We start from the raw sequence: 18,278 nt of genomic DNA, 5'->3' as shown, positions 1-18,278 counted from the left end.
GTTTTGAGGCCGTCCTACAAGGTGAATCCCACATTCCATTTTGAAAATACCAGAATCAATTCAGTGCCCCTCTTCCATCAGTTTCATCCTCCTGTACATAAATAGTGCTAAACAAGATGTGCATAAGGGGAGAGATTACATTTAGGAAAGCTATTTCTACTTCCTACTTCCTCCATCAACTTAATGAGCAGTTAGTTGGCAAGTGACTTGCACATATCCTGTTGCCAGTAGAAGTACAAGCTCATCATTCTTTTAATTCATTTTCATGCTGCTAAGTCCAAGTAATACAAGCCAAGTGATTCCCAGTAGAAGCCAGGTGTCAAATGACTACCTAAAACAGAGACACCAATGAGTTGATATGCAACTAATTATTTTTTGCTAGCCATAAAATGTACCTAGAATGAAATGGGACAATTAGTCAATAAGAGTGAACAGGAACTGACATTACGAAAGCATATCTTCTTTTGTTACTGTCTAAGTAACAGAAGGTATTTGCACTTATTGAAGAAGCTGCTCATGAGTATCTTCTTTACTTTATATACTTTTGAAAACTCACCATCAGCAACTATATTAATGTTGCACAATATACTCTTATAATATTTGACTTTCAAAGCAAATATTCTTTTCTCACTTGTGAAATGATATCAAAAGCTCACCTGTCAAACATAGCCCAGTTTCAACCATAATGTAAAATCACAATTAAGCAGAGTTAAGCAGTTTGATCTGATTTAGAAATTTGTCACTGGTTTATGCTTCATGGGGTCAGTTGCTCTGGGAAATTGTGATTAGTTCCTGAACAATATGAGTCATGAGAATCCATCCCTTGTGACAGCTCCTCACATAGAGAACACAGTGGGAAGAAAGAAGACCTGACTGCAATATCTATGTACTTTTCCTACATGTAGAAGCTAGGTAAAACCTCAGGAACATATCAACAGTCAACAATGTGTAATAACTCCAGAGATGTAAAATCCCCTTCCATTCCAAAATCAGAATATCATAAAGTTTGCAGGTCTTGATTTTCTATCATTTAGAATCTTGTGTAATAATTGTGTTGTAATTTAAGTATGGTTTAAATGCACCTCGGATATTTTTGGAGGAGAATTTGTGGTAGCTGGAATCTATTTGGCCAATAAAAAAGCAAAGAAAAAGGTTGTTAATTATTGTCCCAGTGAACTTCCTAACGAGTATATTTTTTTTCTGTTACTCATACATGGTTTGGTATTTTGAAAGGACAAGATCCTATTTACTGTTTCATAGTTTTGCCTATTCTATGGCATATTGCTTTGACATTTCTGGTGTTTTGAGTTAAATAATACAATGAGCGTTTGTGTCATGTTACAAATTGCTCTGAATGTTGCCATAGGCAGTGGAAAGTAAATGATATACTGATGCTACCAAACATTATTTTGTATCTGACCAGCAACATTCATCAAGTTCCAATGACAAAGGCAAAATTAACAGTAGGCATTTAATAAAGTTTCTGGCTAGCTCCTCAGCCAGTGAACATCAACATGCCTTCACTGGTCTCTGATGATCTGGCCCTTCATTTCAGGAAATATCTAAGCATACACACAAAATCAAAAGGTGTGAAATATTAGAAAGCTTTAGCTGTTAGGAAGTACTCACTCTGCAAACAGTCAGCATTTAGGAGGTCTTGGCACTTCTCGTGGCATTTGACACCACATTCAGTGCACCTCATGCCTTGTCTGGCTATGCCCCATAGTAGACCTTCACATTCATAACAATATGTGGGAGTTGTAGCTGTCCAAACTTCGAAGTTGTGAGGTGTAGTTGATGATATTGGATAGATCAAAGCCTGCAATGTCTTCTTGAAGACATGTATTTTCTGTTGGGTAAGAAAAAAATAAAATAAAAATCAAGACTTCGGTTGAAGTATTGTTTAATACAAGTTAACTGGAGCTAAAGTATATGTCATTACACTTACAATGTCACAAAGTATCAGAATATACATAGAGGTATGAACTAATTTGCAAAATATTGATTATACTGATTTTCTTATTTTGCCTTGCACTTTGAAGACAAAAGAACCCTGGATGACTGTTTTCACTGATTACAGAAACAGGAGAGTTAAGTTGCAATCAAGTCAGTCAATTAACACAGAGTCCTACATATTTTTTATATTTTGAGGCAGAAATTAAAAAGATCATTAGTGTTACATTCAGTGATGCATTTTAAGTAACTACCTAACATAACTTCTGAATATTTAAATACTTCCCTACAGGAACTCAGACACACTGCACAAAATGTACTTTGATTATATACAGCGCTATCCTTTAATACTTTGTGTCTATATAAACTCTTCATCAAATAAAAATGGGCCAATTCTATGGTTTAATTTTTTCTGTATTCCTGTAATATCATGCTCACTACCTCCTTGTTAAGCACCAAGATGCATTTTACAAGAATGATCCATAGTCTCAAAAATTCACACCTGTTTCTTGAACTGTTTTAGCTTAGGACCTATGACCACTTCTGGTAGAGGAACAATAATCGGTTATTCACTGGTTAGTACTGCAAACAACCTGAATATCAGCTCCTTAGTGCTAATCATAAGATGAAAAAAAAAAAAAAAAAGCAGTCCCTGAAGTTTTGTATATAAAACATAGGCTTATATGGCCACAATGGTCTGGTTTGTTTATTTGCAATTTGTTTTCGGGCACCCAGATCCAGCTGATTGTTTTCAGGCACTAAGTCTAGTTGATTTATTTGGAATAAGAAAAACTCAGAAACCTCTAGGCAGCACTCAGCACCACACAAAAAAATGACCTTGGTTTACTCTTTTTTTCTTTCACTAAATGCACACATGGCTGCTATGAATGTATTAGAAGTTCTAGATCTGTTCCCTTATAAATGAATAAATTGTTTCTTTTAGAAAGAAGAAACCATATTAAAAGAGGTAGCACAGTGGGAAGTGGGATATTTCTGAAAGTCTGTCCTACCATCTCTTCATCTTGTGTGGATATAATGCAAGATATTAGTCTGTCTAACAACATGCTGACATGATCTTGGTTTTATATATCTGCATGTCTGCTCAAACATGTGAGATATTCTGCTAATAATAAATTGATAAAAATAAAATATTTTTCTGTGTGTGCATATCTGCATAATGTTACACAATCAGAGCCATCAATTAAAGGACTTTTGCTACCATGCGAAAACCATTACCATGTAGCCATAAATATACTGATTCACAGGTTCAAGCACTACAAATAACAAAAACAAATGTTAAGCAGCTTAGGCTGCAGCAGCTCTTATTGAAGTCTATAGTTACACGCTAAAAACAACATCCATCTTGTGAAGCCTGGCCAAACAACTAAGGAAAGAAGTTGATATAGTAAGAAAGACTAAAACAAATACTGAATTGCTCTACGGGGTGCTTTCTTAGCTGATCCTAGACAATTAGTCACCTAGTAACTCCCCTGAAAGTGAGTAAAGGTCTGCAGTGGTTTGATTTGGCAGACCCTAAGAGGGACTGGGCTAGTCATGGCCACATAACATGGCAAACTTAATCTTTCTGCATTTCTCCACCCTTTGCCTCCCATGTCACAGCTTACCAGCTACAGGGATCAGAAAGAACTTTCAAAAACAACCTAAAGTGAATTTAGGCAGCTTGTTGAGGAGTCATGTTTCTCAGAAACCACCAGGCCTTTGAAAATTTCTTTGAAGATTACATCCTCATACTCCTGAACTCCACTAGTATCAGTACAAATTCTGCCCTCCCATCCTGTTCAGCTTCACTGTTTTTTCACAGTGTAAATAATTTAATAATTTTGCCAGTAACTTATATCTATTTCTGAAATGGCAGTAAGTAACGAAATGTCACAGGTCAACAGGTCTTGAAATAAACATCTAAGGGTAAGCAAAGTTTTCAGCAGAAAGACAAAATTTGTAGATTGGTTTTGCTGCTGACCATGATTTTTCCCCTGTTGGTAATAAAGAAACTACAATTATAAAGAGGAATTTGATTTATATTACCATCCAGAGGCTTTCATTCCTAATACTTTTCTCTGTTTAAATGTATCTATCTTATGCATTCACTGAGCTCTGGGCATGGCAACATTTAGCACTGTTGATATACAGGAGGATTATTTAGTTATCTGCTTATCCTCTGAAGTGAAGTTCATTTCTGTCATATACTACTTGAGATACTTTTGCAATGTCATCTATGTATTATTTTCACAAACTTGCAGCTCTATCTCTGTTCAGCAAAGCAATTAAATGAATCCTCAACTGAAAGCACACGCTTAAGCATCACTGAAGTTAATACTTTGAAGCTGCTTAAAATGTCTTTGGATCAGTGCAGGAGAACATACAAACTCACTGTGTCATGAATGTGTTATACCAGAAGGATAGCAATGTTGGGTGGCAAAGCTCAAAGTATTTAACCTCAGGTTTTAATTTCTGGAGTATGTGGCATTTGATTTTTAATAAAAGACAGAAGTTCAAAGAACTTCCATACTGAATCTAATCAGCCAAATAACCTGCTTCCATCAGAGTGACTAGTATTCCCTCCAGAAAAGGTTGAGGGAGAGTAAAAACCAGAAAAGCCTTAATCAGAGGAATAAGTTGGCCAAAGGGGATTTTCCTCCTTAACTCTCATTGGTGACTGCACTTCATCTGGTTTTGTGAGGACTACCTGGAGAGGCCTTTTATGTCTGCAAATGCCTGTTCTTGTTGTTTTCAAATCTTGCTATACTCAGTTTTAATGATGCCTTAGGGCATTAAGTTCTGCTGGCTACTTATAGACCAAGTAGAAAAGTATTACCTTTCACTTCTTTTAAATATCTTGCATGTGGTTTTACTGGCTGTACCATTACATCTATTCTTGAAAGAGTACCCACTTCCTTTTAGTATGTTTAGTGAGGTCTGGCATAAGACAGGCTTCTCTTATTCACCTCTTCTCTCAAGTGGCTTTTTACATTATCTCATCAAATGAAACTTTATGTATCTAAATTATATTTGCTGTCTGCCTTTGGACTAATGCTTTTATTTAAATATTTCTTAAGAAATATCTGTTCCTGGTGCACAATTTTTCATATGGCCTGGTTCAAATGGAGGCCAAAGAGTATAATGGCATAAAAATACATTCAACTTATTTGTCCCTTTCCATTTTTACTGAATCATATTTCAGTTGTTTCTACTGATCGACAGAGAGCATTGAAGTAATGTTTGCATTGAGCTGCTCACTGAGATTTGCTGCCTTCTTTTTTCCTCCTGAACAGTACTACTTAAGTCAGAATCTGTAAGTGTAGTCCAAATTATTATTTCCTACCCTGAATTTGTTGGCAATAAATATTATCTCCATAACTTGCACCTTTACCCCTCCAGAGTCACAGCCTGGTAGTTTTTGCATGAGGGGAGTCATGTAAATTAATAGTTGAACCTATATTTATTGTTGCAAAAGGTAGTAATACTTATAAATGTTTTTATTTGTTTGTTTATTAGTAAAGCATATGGAGTATCTTATGGTCTTTTACTGAGCTTAGATATTTTTGTAGAAGCTACAACATAGATGGAAAAAGTCTTTATTTTGCATGGCATAAGTTTGTTGTCTATAATTTTCCCTCAGACTTTAACTTCTTTTTAAGATTCCATAGTTCTCTTTCATTCTATCAACCTTTGTTTCTATTTTGAGATAACAGAACAAAATAACTACTGCTCCTACTGAAAGATCATTTCAAACACCAGCTGTTTCCTGCCTCATCAAGCCATCGCTGAGCACTACCAAATTGTTCCTTTATGATTACCATATAAGCACAGAAAGTTCACAATAAATCAGAGAAGAATGATGGATATGTGTATACTTGTGCTATGGGTTTCTGTTCACAGAATATCTGTCAACATATTCTGTTCTTCCATTCTTCTACTATGGAGCTTAACAACAGTTTAAGAAAAATTCAACACTTCATTTTTTTTTTCAATGTAGGATATATTCTAGAATGCTATGTTTGCACTAGCAATTTAAGGAACACAAAAGGGGCACTCCTTCAAACTAGTGCTTTTGCTTAGTTCATCCGTGTAAATCTGTTTGCATCTCACTTCGACTATTCCTGAAGAAAATGGCACCCGTTGTATCTTTGCTTAAAATAAATTCCTTTTGCAAAATGTAAGTCAATAATGGAAAACCATAACACAGGTTTTACTAGCTATGAGAATATTATTTTTCAAAAGGATCTCCTGGTCACTTCTTATATGAATGAAATATTTCCTCATCTAGAATCACATCAGGAGTTACATTTACAAAATCAAATAATGTCCCAGAGACCTATAATGACAGAAAAAAATAATAATGACACAGAAACCTTCTTGCAGAGTCCTGTCATTCTAATTGTACTCTTGGTGTGATGAAGAGAGACAGATGCTGAAAGACTGCAAGTAAAGCATGATGCAGCTGGACAATTTAAAATAAAATGTTTCCCCAAGTAGCTATTATGTAAAACAAAGTTTTCTTGCTTAGCCTCTTCTGACTGTCAGGGATGTGAGTCAGCAGAAGTAAACCTGGTATTGTCACTGTGGATCAGGCAGCAAATGCTGCTCAAGATCCCTGAAAGTTCCTGTGCAATAAATGGAATGCTTATACACTGTTTTATCCAGTTTGGAGCGTCTAAGGATGAAATAATTTCTGAAGAGCTTTGAACAAAAATTTCTCCACTATCTAAATGAACGAAATCTGCCACTGAAAACACTTACCATTTCATCATTGTTTATGGAGGTCCGGATGAGCATGGCCATGGAAATACCAGATTTCCGAGCTGCAAGTGTCTGTTTAAAGTAAATGCAAAATCGTTAAAAATTATACTAGTAAATCCAGTTGTTGAATCTAATGGAAGGCAAGTAGTACTTAACTGATGTTATTGGATTTAAGCAAAACCGTACGATTTACAAAAACTTTTAGTTAATGTTTGCAGCACACAACTTTTAAGGTTTCAGTACCTAACGCAAGCACAATTTCCATCATCATCACTGTTTCTTTCAGCAGTGCCTAGCTGAACTGCCATTTCTAATATAAAACCTGTTACTGAGAGGTTTATGACTCAGTGTTTTTAAACCACAGCCTGTCACTGTTTTTCTGCTTTACCAACCAAATAAATGTGGGACAAGGATAGGCATCCTGCCCTAATCTGGAGGCTGTCTGTGTCTGCAGCAACATGGGAGATCATTTTGCAATAGTCTTATGGTTCAAATTGCCAGTCCTGATAATTTTTTGTGACTCACTGAGCATTTTAAAACTGCGTGTGTGTATACAAAATGCTACTTGCCTTAAATAAAAAGTCTTTGGGGAACTTAAAAGTAATTTTTTCCTTAAAGACACTATTCATCCAATACTATGACTAGCTATATGGACAGAAACTATGGTTCTTGGAAGGAGGAAAAAAGGCTGAAACTCTGTCTTAATCTCTCCTCTTTTACCCACATGATGTTATGGGTATGAGAACACCTCCCATTTCTGAAGACTATGTCCTTTGTTGTAGAGACAATCTCATCTGCTCTAATATCATATGTACAAAGGCACTCAAAATAACTTACGTTTAATATACAATAAACAAAGAAATTTTATCTTCCTTACTGCAATATACCTGTAATCTAAATGAGTCCTTGAGAATTAATTAAAGAATGTAATGATTAGAAGGAAAAAGACTCTGGTGAAATGAGTTCTGTGTGTTTGCCAAAGAATATTTCAACTCTGAATATCACTTATGATATCAGTAGTCCTTTTGGCCTCACAGAAACAGGTAAAATTTATTCCACTGTGCAAAATATTAACCATAATACTGCTATATGACTGTATTTTATGCGCAAAATTGACCTTGTGCATCCCTCCCCCTATTCTAAATCATTCCATTTGTGCCTGTATACTTGTGCTTTATCTCTGTTCTTCTGCAATCCAGCATCTGCTTTGTCATACACTGCTGCCCTCATACTCTAGTGAGGATGATCATTTCTACCACCCATGAACCATAAATCTGTTGCTGCCTCTGTTGTGAGGATACAGATTTTCACCTTAATGTGAACTGGGTCTCTGTGGTCCACCACTACAGAGGTTATTACAACAGACCTTTCAATGATATTTTGCATATGACATTCTTATTTTTGTGAAATACATATTGGGTCAGAAGCTATTTAGGTTTACATCAGCAGAACTGCATCCTTAATCTTTGAGTGGAGAGACAATTCCAATTTCTTGCCATTTTATAATTTTAAACACTGACATCATTTAAATTGATTTTTTTTTGAGATATTATTGTTAATTTTAAATGTTCCCTTTCCCCTGAGAACATACCCATTCAATTTTCGATGTTTCCCTTGATAATAGCTAAACTTGCAGATAGACACAAAATTATTAATCTTAAGAAACCAATTATAGGGTAAGAAGTCATCCTTGGCACAGAAATATTTGATTTGATTCATCACAGTCCTATTACAGTTAATACTGAATGCAAGGAACAACACCCCCTCCTTTTTTTTTTTTTTCTTTTAAACTCTCAGAAGTTTACCAAGCCTATTCCATTAATTTGCTATCAGTCTTCCTGATATGTTATTAGTAAGTAAACAATTGTGTTTGCTTCTCTGTGACAATCTTTTCCTTCTATTTCTGTGAATATGGGAAATTCCATTAGTGTGTGCCAGAGTGCCTGACAGTGACAGGAAAGATTAAACAGAGCCCAGGCTTTGCTTTTTCAAAATTTTTGTGAGAAAACCTAATGCTACAGGACTCACACATCGAAGTGAGAAATGGCAAGCAAAAATGTGCTGGGAACATTAAGAGGGAAATAAACAATTGTCATAATCAGTAGAGTTTTAGGTTTAAAAAGATTCATTTTAAAAGAACCCATATTCTAATCCATCTTGAAGAATAGATTTCTTCTATTTGGAAAGTAGATATTTACATTTACTTGCCTGCAATAATGTTAGTTTTATAGTTTTGACCTCTAGTCTTTGTGTCCCTTATACTCCGAAAGTGATTTGATCCTTTCAGGTCTAAATTACACAACACTAGCCATTCCAGGCTACAGAGCAATGTCGACTACTTGCCAGGGCAGGAATACAAAGGGCATAATAATAACATTAACCTTGAATACACGGTAGTGAATGCTACAGTGTTCTGTCCTCCAGCAATATATCAAAGTACATGAGCCATCAGGAGAACTGCAGTTTCATGTTACCAGTATAAGTCAATAAACAGATACTATTTCCTGTGAGGAAAAGGAAAGTAGGTAAGCAATTTTGATTCTGTCATGTGTTCTTGAGGCCCAGTTCTCCCAAGGGCTACTCATGGAATCATGCAGCTTAACTGATTTGCTCCTTAAGCAGAAATGTGCCTAAGATCATAGTACAGTGTCCTATATAAAATAACAAAGCCTAACAGGAAACAGATAATTAGGCTGTTCTTAATAAAATGTTTGTCATGTTAGAAGCATAATAGAAGAAAATGATATCTAGAGGGATCTGTGATAAACCAGTAAAGTTACTAGTCATTATAGATTAAATTTACAGAGATTTTTAGTGAAAAAATTCACAAGGATTATTTCCGTTTATGCATCACTGTCAGAATAAACTGCATCTTCAAGAGAAATCCCATAAATAAAATGTTTTTGTTCTGAAGTACTGTAGTTGGTGATCATTCAACAGCTTGAAGCACTGAACAATCACAGAACAGCGTCTGTTCTTAAGGGTGGAATGAAGGAAGGAGAAGTATTTTGGAAAGAGAAAGGGAAAAAATGCTGCTAGACTCATTTATGGGAAACAAGGTGACAGGTTATGAATATACCAATAAAACTTTCCCCCTTACTGCCCTTCTGTTTTTAAATAACAGCAAGGAAGAAACGTAAGTGCAGCTAACCATCTGGGGCCTCCCAGAAGTCAGTCCAAATTGCCAGAGCATCAAAAGGACAGCATGAGCAACAGGAACATGAAGCCTTTCACTATTCTCCTTTAACAGGACATCAGCAGTTTACACTTGCTTACCCCTCTCAAGTTGATGTTCAACTACTACCTCATGTCTTTCCTTAAATGAGCATTTGATCTGCAGAGTGTAAAGATCTCTATGTAGGTTCTATTGCATCATGAACATGTGGACAAGTTTATTTAAAAAAAAAAATAACAAACAAAACAACAAACCAAAACCAGTAAGAGAAGATGATAAAGCAGAATATCATCTATTTAATTTTAAAATGATTTTCAGATCTCTGATACAGGATTTAAAATAACTTAGCCTCCTTTGTGCTAAAGTCCTTTTAGCCCTTTACACCATCTACAGTCTCATGTATTACCTTCAAATTTGTCTTAGTAGCTTAAATAAACAAATTAGTATCAATAGAAGTCATTCTAGCAAAACCATCAAAAAGTGGTAACCATAAGTAAAAGAGAATTAGAGTCAAGCTACAATTACATGTTAAACAAAAAAATTGTGTGGGTGAAAAAACAGGCACCTGCCATGATGAAATAAAAAAAGAAAAACAACAGTGTTCTGAGCAGCTGAAGTACCAGGGAAGAAGAAGCAATCAAGCTAATGTTTTGCAATTGTTCATGAATGCTGGCTGTGCCATGCAATACTCATTCCTCTGGTTTTATAGAGAGTTTCAGTTTTCCTGATCATCTTTTCCTTCATAATTCTTTTTCTTTCAAAGTATCTACAGACTGCTATCACCAGGAAAAAAAAAAAAAAAAAAAAAAAAAGATGACAAAATTTTTGTTACCACTTTACAAATACTATTATATTTTTAATGCAATGTAAAAGTTATCACTAGAGGTGAATCTGACAAAAAATACTGCTTTCAGCTTTTAAAAGATGCACAATTTCAGAAATGTTTCTTTTTGAGCAACTACAGGTAATTTATCACTCTAGATCTAGAGATCTTGACTTTATGATTTTGAAAGACAGATTTTACTCTGTTGCTTGGAGGTGGGGGAGGGGGCAGGAAGGAGGAAGAAATCACTCAAAAGGAAACAAGCTATTGTCTGAAATTACTTACCACCTTCCCATAATTTTTCTATTAAAAAAGTTGATGACTGATCCTGAAATGTTCAACAGAGCTGCAGTATTAAGCCCAGAAAACATATTTGGAAAGGAAACGGCAACTCACCTTAATTACACAATCATTACTGGACACCACTCTAATATCATTTACTTCTTCATATTTGTTTTTATAGTATAGACACAAGAGCATGCCCCATCCAGCCTCTAAGATAATTCTCAATATTAAGGTTAGTCAGAAATGTCATGGAAAACAACAAAAAAACCCCAGTTCATCAATAATTTCTTAATTTCCCCACAATTAATTCTTAATTGCTGGAACACACAGGTGTGAAATAAAGATATCTAATAATATTATTCTGATTTCCATTTAGTAGAATTAAAAACCCCCACAAATATACAAATACTATCTGATTATGTTCATGGTTTATCTATTTAATGTATGAATATTAAAATATTTAATACAATTTGTATATTAATAATTAAAGGAGTTAAGAAAATGGACTGCAAATGGCAGATTTAATGTAAAATAATGCAGATATTTAGCTTTTATCTAATGATTACTCTGACAACGTACAAAAACTGAGAATACAGCAGCTGCAATTTATATGAATGTCTTCAATCTTAAAAGAGTTTAAGCTATCATAATCAAGTTCTAGCCTCTATAAATTCTTTTGTTGTGGAGACACATAAAATGAAGTATCAGTGAATTATTGCTTTTGCTGAAATGAGCAGTTATTTCATTTGGTGTGTTCACTTCAACAGTATGAACAAAGCAGACTGTTTTATAACAGCAGCAAGGATTTACAAATTATTCTTTTGTTCTTATAATCAAATGATAAAAATAAGTAATAATACATTATTGAATGATCAAAAGAAGAAATTTGCCTAATTACCGTGATTGTACAGTATAAAGTCATCTTTAAATCAAATTAAACCAGGAATTTTCTAGACTTTGCATCAGATTTGAAATGATGACTTGCATTAGCAGAAGAAAAGACTAAAGCATGGTGAGACAGAAGAGTAGAGCTCGCTACCTCTGTCTATGACTGGGCAGATCACTGCCCCTATCTGGCCACCATGAGTTATGTACTTCTAACCTCCACTGTAATTATTGCTATTCATCTCCCTGGTTGCAGTCTCACCTCAAATAAAAGCTTTAACTAGTACAAATGTTTGTTTAAAGTTAGAATTTACAGCAATTACATCATCAAGTGCATTTGACTATTTTCTGGCTCCACATTAAGCAGAGGTCTGTTCAAGATCTCTGTATTGTTACCCCACTTGAACAAACATTACTCTTTTCATTGTCTATCCCTCCTATACCACATATATTCTGCTAGAACTTTCCCCAATAATGACCCATAGCGAAATTCATGACTGCATCAAAGATAATGGTTCCTCTTCAGGAAAGGATTTTAACTGCCTTATCCTCTCTAATGACTTAATCCAAAACAAGCAGGGAAAGCAGAGTCCCAACACATTAGTGAAAAAAACCTCATCTCAGAGATTTAGGAGAAAAAGAACTAGTAAGGCTGCTGTTGAAAACTGGATTCTTCAAAATGTGAATTTATGGAAACAAATGAGAGTCAAAGATATCATCTTAAAATGATGTACATAATTTTGATAAAATTTACATTGAGATACTATGCTGAAAGCATGAAAACTAATGCAGAGAAATTGGAAGTGCAGAGGGACTAGGAAAATAAGAAGAGACCTTTACAAGTGCCAAAGTTGGTGGAAAAAACCCAATATTTGCATGAATCATTAACTTAGTTATCAGAAAGCATTACAACATAGTACCTAAGAGTCTTTATTTGATTTGGGAAATTCACCTTTTACAAGAGAGGTCAAACAATTTAGTTGATTGATACAAGAGGATTTAAAAACAGGGAACACTTTCAGCTTTCTCTTTATCTAGGTACCTAAGGCTGTTCAGTTCCACAGGGGAAGCATCACGATTGAGTCCTAAACAATCTGCTTGTATCATTAGAAAGGATATTTGGAACACATGGATAACTTTCTGGCATAAACTTTTTCTAATGATTTTGGCATATATGATACAGAGGACAAGACATTCACATAAAGCACAACTTCATTTAGGATTAAATTCTTGGTCATAAACCAGTTTTTCTATTTTCCATTAAAAGCTCATCATAAAATATGACATTCATTATATCTCTAAGAGTTATTATGATATTTCTAGGACATTTATCAGTATACAAGCACTTACCATAGCCTGAAAAATCCAGCCGAGATGGGAAAAAATTATAAAGAATATTAATAATTTGGCAGATTTATTACAACAAAAAAAAAAATCAAATGATATCTATTTCAGTCAGTGTCAAAAGAATCTAGCACTCATTTCTAGCAATATTATTCATGTTTTTCTAAAACAGTCATATAAGTAAACATCAAAAAGATAATTTACAATGTATCACATCTTACAAGGACTGGAGAATTAAGATAATGACTTAAATGAGGTATTTTGGAATCAACCTATTACAAGTTCAGAGCTCACAAGAGATTGCTTAAAATGCACATACCTTCAAATACAAATAATCTTTCAAAGATGAAGATGACCTACATTAAGTCTGAAATAATTCCTCAAGTTGGTAAAACTGTTTAAAGTTTCCAGCTGCAGAACTGAATTGCAACATAATTTACTATTTTATGGAAGTTTATAGTTAAAGAACATATAGTCAGGACCTATATTGTAAGTCTGTAATGATTAAATTCCAGAATAAATTTCAGTTTTAAAACTCTACAACTTAAACTTAATAAAGGTAGAATTCCCTTGAGAGGTGTTATCCTTCAGTGACTGGACAGTAAATTAGTAATCATTACATAGTAATCACTGACATATTAGAATAATAAAATTAAAGTTTTATTCCACCAATCAAAATGTGAATTTTCTTTTTTGCTTCACTTTGATAATTATGTTTTTCAAAGTGAATAGTTAATATTAAGATTCTGATATCTTAACTCGTACTGAGCTATACCTGTCTGTAAACATTTCTAACAATTAAGAACAAAGTGCTATTTAACATGCATAAAAGTGTTGTAACTTAGCTTTAAATTACACTCATGAATACAATTTACAGTGAAGTGACTATTTTCAAAAAGATGGTTTCAATTAATGCAGGCTCTAGTACGTCCTAAATTCCAACTTTTAATTGATTTCAGAGGAATTCTACTCTAAAATGGCTGCTGTGCTTCCTCTTTGTGGCCACTCAGATAGTATGGTGTATCACTGTAAAGCAACTGAGCAGACTAGCTGAGAATATGCTGAATAATAATTTCTCCAAGACTGATCTTTTAAAGATGACTATGGTAATAATTTGCTTTTGCTGACTCCCCATTGTTTCTTTACAATGAGAAACTGGTTTGAGTGCTCATCACCACCAGAGATTAAATATGTATTTTATTGAATTATTAATTCTATACTTCAGGAAAAGAAAAGAGAAATGTGGATGGCACTTGAATTTCTTCAGAGCAGAGATTCTACTTAATCTTATTTAGACTGAAAGTCAGAATAAATCTCAAAGGAACTGCCATTCTTTTCACCTTTTTGAAATTGATTTGCCTAGATTATTATTGTCTACAATGACTGCTAAAATAACATACCTCATCTTGTACAAAAAGTATGCATAAATCTTTAAAACACTCACACTGAAACAGAGTTGCTTTTTAAAAAGTACGTTATCAGTATCATAATAAATCAAGTCAATCGGTATCCCAAGCACTCAATAACAGCTGTTTTGTAAGCTAGTTCAACACAAAAATGAATAGTTTATTATTGCAGGAAATGCTCATTTCTTGATTCCACAAGTAATATCTAAATATTTGATGAGACATTCAGACTTATCTAGTACACTATAACAACTGCATAATCGATTTTTACTGGCCTCAGTCCATTCTCTCAAGATACGCTTTTTTCCATAAAACAATTGTTGACAAACTATCATTCACATGCACAATAGTAATTATATGAAATATCTAGAAAGCTGACAAATGCATCAACAGTTTCATGACATCAGAAGTTACTTACCACATCTCGAACAATGGGAAGAGATTTCTTTCTACGCAGGTCTGGCATGCTATCAATTCCATACAGCCCACGGCCAGCACTGTAGGAGATGAAAAGGCAAAGAAGAAAATAAAAACCTGGGGCTTACAAGTTTTCATCCTTAAGAACTGCTCACAATATCTGTATTTACAGTTAAAAATAAAAATTAGCAGTTTTCAGCTAAAGAAGGTAAATGTTCTAATTGTTATGAAAATTAACGAGTGTTCTTGTGGCTGACTTTTCCTCCTGTCATTCACCCAAAGCAAAGAGTAGCTGAAAGGTTGCTTAATACCTCCTAAAACTTTTAACCATGGATTTTGAAGTTCTAACAGTAGCTTTCCATGAAAAATCTTGTCTATCTGGTAGTTGAGATGGAGCCCAACATTGTACAGGATATCATTACTGCCATAAGTTTGATACAAAGAGTAAAATACCTAACTAAAAACATAATTGCACCTTCTCATGAGTCCATGTGAATGTGGAAAACAGAACTAGTCTCATTTTAAGATAATCCATGGTGACCATCATTATTTTCTCCTGTCTGGTTTAAGCTTTTTCATAAAGCACACATTTAAACCTCATATTAGATCTCACATACAACTTGGAAACAAGAGCAAAGAACAACTTAGAGCCATTTCAAAGAAAAAAAGCTGGCATCAACAGGATTTAGAAGAATACTGGCCCTGTAACAATCTCCCCGACTCTTCAGAACTGGTAACACAGGTATTATCTTCCTGATTTTTTTCCACAGAGGATGTTGCAAGATTCCTATATAGCTTGCCAGATACAATTCAGAAATACTTTGAGATTCTCAGAGAAGCTGTGATACCATATTTTTGAAGATGCAACATTTCCCCCTCCATGCTCCTTCTGTTTGGCACAGTCTCAAATACCCTTTTTCAGCTGTTCTTATATTGCTCTCTCTATGTATAAAAAAAGTACGTCACATCAAACAATTTATCACCTGAAAGCCCTAGTTTTATTTATACACATCACAATTATTGGGTGAAAAAAGATTTAATTCAAATTAGTGACAGAATTTTCACTTCCTTCTGAAGGGTCAGTACTTTGTCCCCAGCACTTGTCTGCTGACTTGAGGATTACAATCCACTGCCACTAGCAGAGCTGACAAATTCCGTATTTATTTAAGTCAAGATTCTGGCTGATGATTCCTGTTGGATATAGTTGTTACAGTTCCACAGCTGCAGCTAAATGCAAAAGGAATTATGAATCAGAGACCTCAGTTGTCACAATGTACAGCCTGGCACACTGATATAAACTGAAATCAATGCTAATACGCCAGATTGTAAGCAGTTCAAGAGCAGACATATCCCTCTACTCTGATACCTCCACTGCTAATATCTTCAAGATGAATCAATGCAAGCCAACAGAACTCATAAATCAGAACTCCAAATGATTTAAGATAGGTGAAATATGTTAACAGGTGTTACAAAAAAGGACACCAACTCTGGTTTAAGCACTCTCTGAATTACAAACTATTAGAAGACTAGAAGGCTAGGAGAGTATCCTAAAGAAATACCATTTTATGCTATGCCCACTCTTTTCTGACAATTTAGCCACTGTCAGCAGAAGCAGGATGCTGGGCTAGATGGACCTTTGGTCAGGCTTTGTATCATGGCATTTATTTGGTTTTTGGCTGGTTTGCTGTTGTTGGGGGTGTTTGGTTGGTTGGTTTGCTTTTCAGGCAAAGTCTACAATAATGTTTATCTCTCACTTGGAATAAAATGGGGTTCTATTTGGTCCCCTTACTATTCCACAGGATTCTGGAAGAAATGGACACAATAGACTAGCAGTATTTATTTCCATGCTTTACTTTCAACAGATGCGGAGTAGCAAATTTACTTTCTAGGAACATGCTTGTTAGGGGACTTGTAAAGTTCAGCTTGTGTGAAGCTTAACTGAACTAAATTCAGAGAAGAGGCAAGGTAAAATGGCATAATGGCATCTATATTGTTGGGTGTATTTGTTCACCTTCTGTTCAGTAATTCCCATACTTTGAAGTTCTGGTGAAACTTTATATTTGGCAGTATCAGTACTACAGACAGGTCCAGCTTCTGATCTGCAGATAAATGGGGCTTCTTTCTTGCCCAAAGTTCTGTTGCTAAAATATGAAAGACACAAGCATAGTTACACCAGAAAAGTGATGAAATGAACAAATCTGGGCTAACAGACTACTTAGTGGGCAGTTCTCCAAGTAGAATAAAATTGCAAAAGGAATTTGAGAAGCTATCTTTAAGATCAAAGAGTACTTTTACATAGCAGGGGACAAATCCCTAAGATGGAATCAGAAGTAAATTTACAAAACCACAGGGCGGAAACAAACATTTGGGGCAAAATCAATAGGTATTGTGGCATGGATAACACTGAAATCTGTGCCTTGGATACAAGAGATCAATTAGCATCAAGAGATTTGTTGACTCTTAAAGCTAATACAAGAAATAATGCGTCAGAAAATACTGCTGCGCACTCCAGTCCTACAGATTGTATTACTGCGATGAAGTATTTATCACAGCTGCCAAATATTGAGGTTCAAAAGTAAGTTAGATGTTATACATTTGGAGCTGTTGATACACAAATAAATCCCACAAGGGGAACAAAACCAGTTTCTTGTATCTTCTGATAAACAAAGACACTCTGAACATTGTTTCTCATATGGGTTTTTAAAGATTAAACATGATGTTCAGGAACATCTACACATTCCTTTAATCTTTTAGTTCAACATACCTGTAAATACTTGATAAAGATCTTGTAATATTTACACTTATATACACAAGATTCAATCCCCCCAAATTGATGGGTTTAACTTTAAAATCCCTGTAGAGCCAAGAATCTTTCTCCACAAATTCACATAGGACTAAGACTGAATTCTAAAAGCCCTATGCCTAGCTCTCCCAGCACCATCAACCATTTAAACTTCAAAGATCTTTCATCTTAGTAACTCAGTATTCTTTTTCATATGGTGCCAAAGTTAGATCATGAAAATGCAATCATTTTCCCAAATAAATTATAACTATTAAAGCTTTTCCATAAATTATGTCCCTTTTCCCATTATATATAAAAAAAAAAAAATCACATTTCACTATCATGTCACAAAGCAACAATTAGTTTCACATAGCTGGTAGGAATAAAAATAGTAGGAGAGTAAATTTTATTTCCTAGTAGAACTTCTGAACATCTCAAGCATTGATG

General features: G+C 34.7%; 1 protein-coding gene across 1 annotated transcript in view; it reads right to left on the bottom strand.

Moving 5' to 3' along the window:
* The window catches only part of UNC13C (unc-13 homolog C), a 212,384-nt gene that overhangs the window by 116,139 nt on the left and 77,967 nt on the right, over positions 1-18,278 (bottom strand). Inside the window, exons 7-10 of the mRNA XM_042804059.1 lie at positions 15,051-15,129; positions 13,233-13,238; positions 6,715-6,786; positions 1,630-1,849 (exon numbers count right to left, since the gene is read on the bottom strand). Of these exons, the coding sequence (XP_042659993.1) occupies positions 1,630-1,849; positions 6,715-6,786; positions 13,233-13,238; positions 15,051-15,129 (377 nt within the window). The remainder of the gene's footprint in view (positions 1-1,629; positions 1,850-6,714; positions 6,787-13,232; positions 13,239-15,050; positions 15,130-18,278) is intronic.

Source organism: Tyto alba, unplaced genomic scaffold (genome assembly GCF_018691265.1).
Source record: "Tyto alba isolate M040663 unplaced genomic scaffold, T.alba_DEE_v4.0 Super-Scaffold_41, whole genome shotgun sequence".
Lineage (NCBI taxonomy): Eukaryota > Metazoa > Chordata > Aves > Strigiformes > Tytonidae > Tyto > Tyto alba.
The sequence above is the reverse complement of the archived record's forward strand: the minus strand, read 5'-3'. Positions and strand labels throughout refer to the sequence as shown.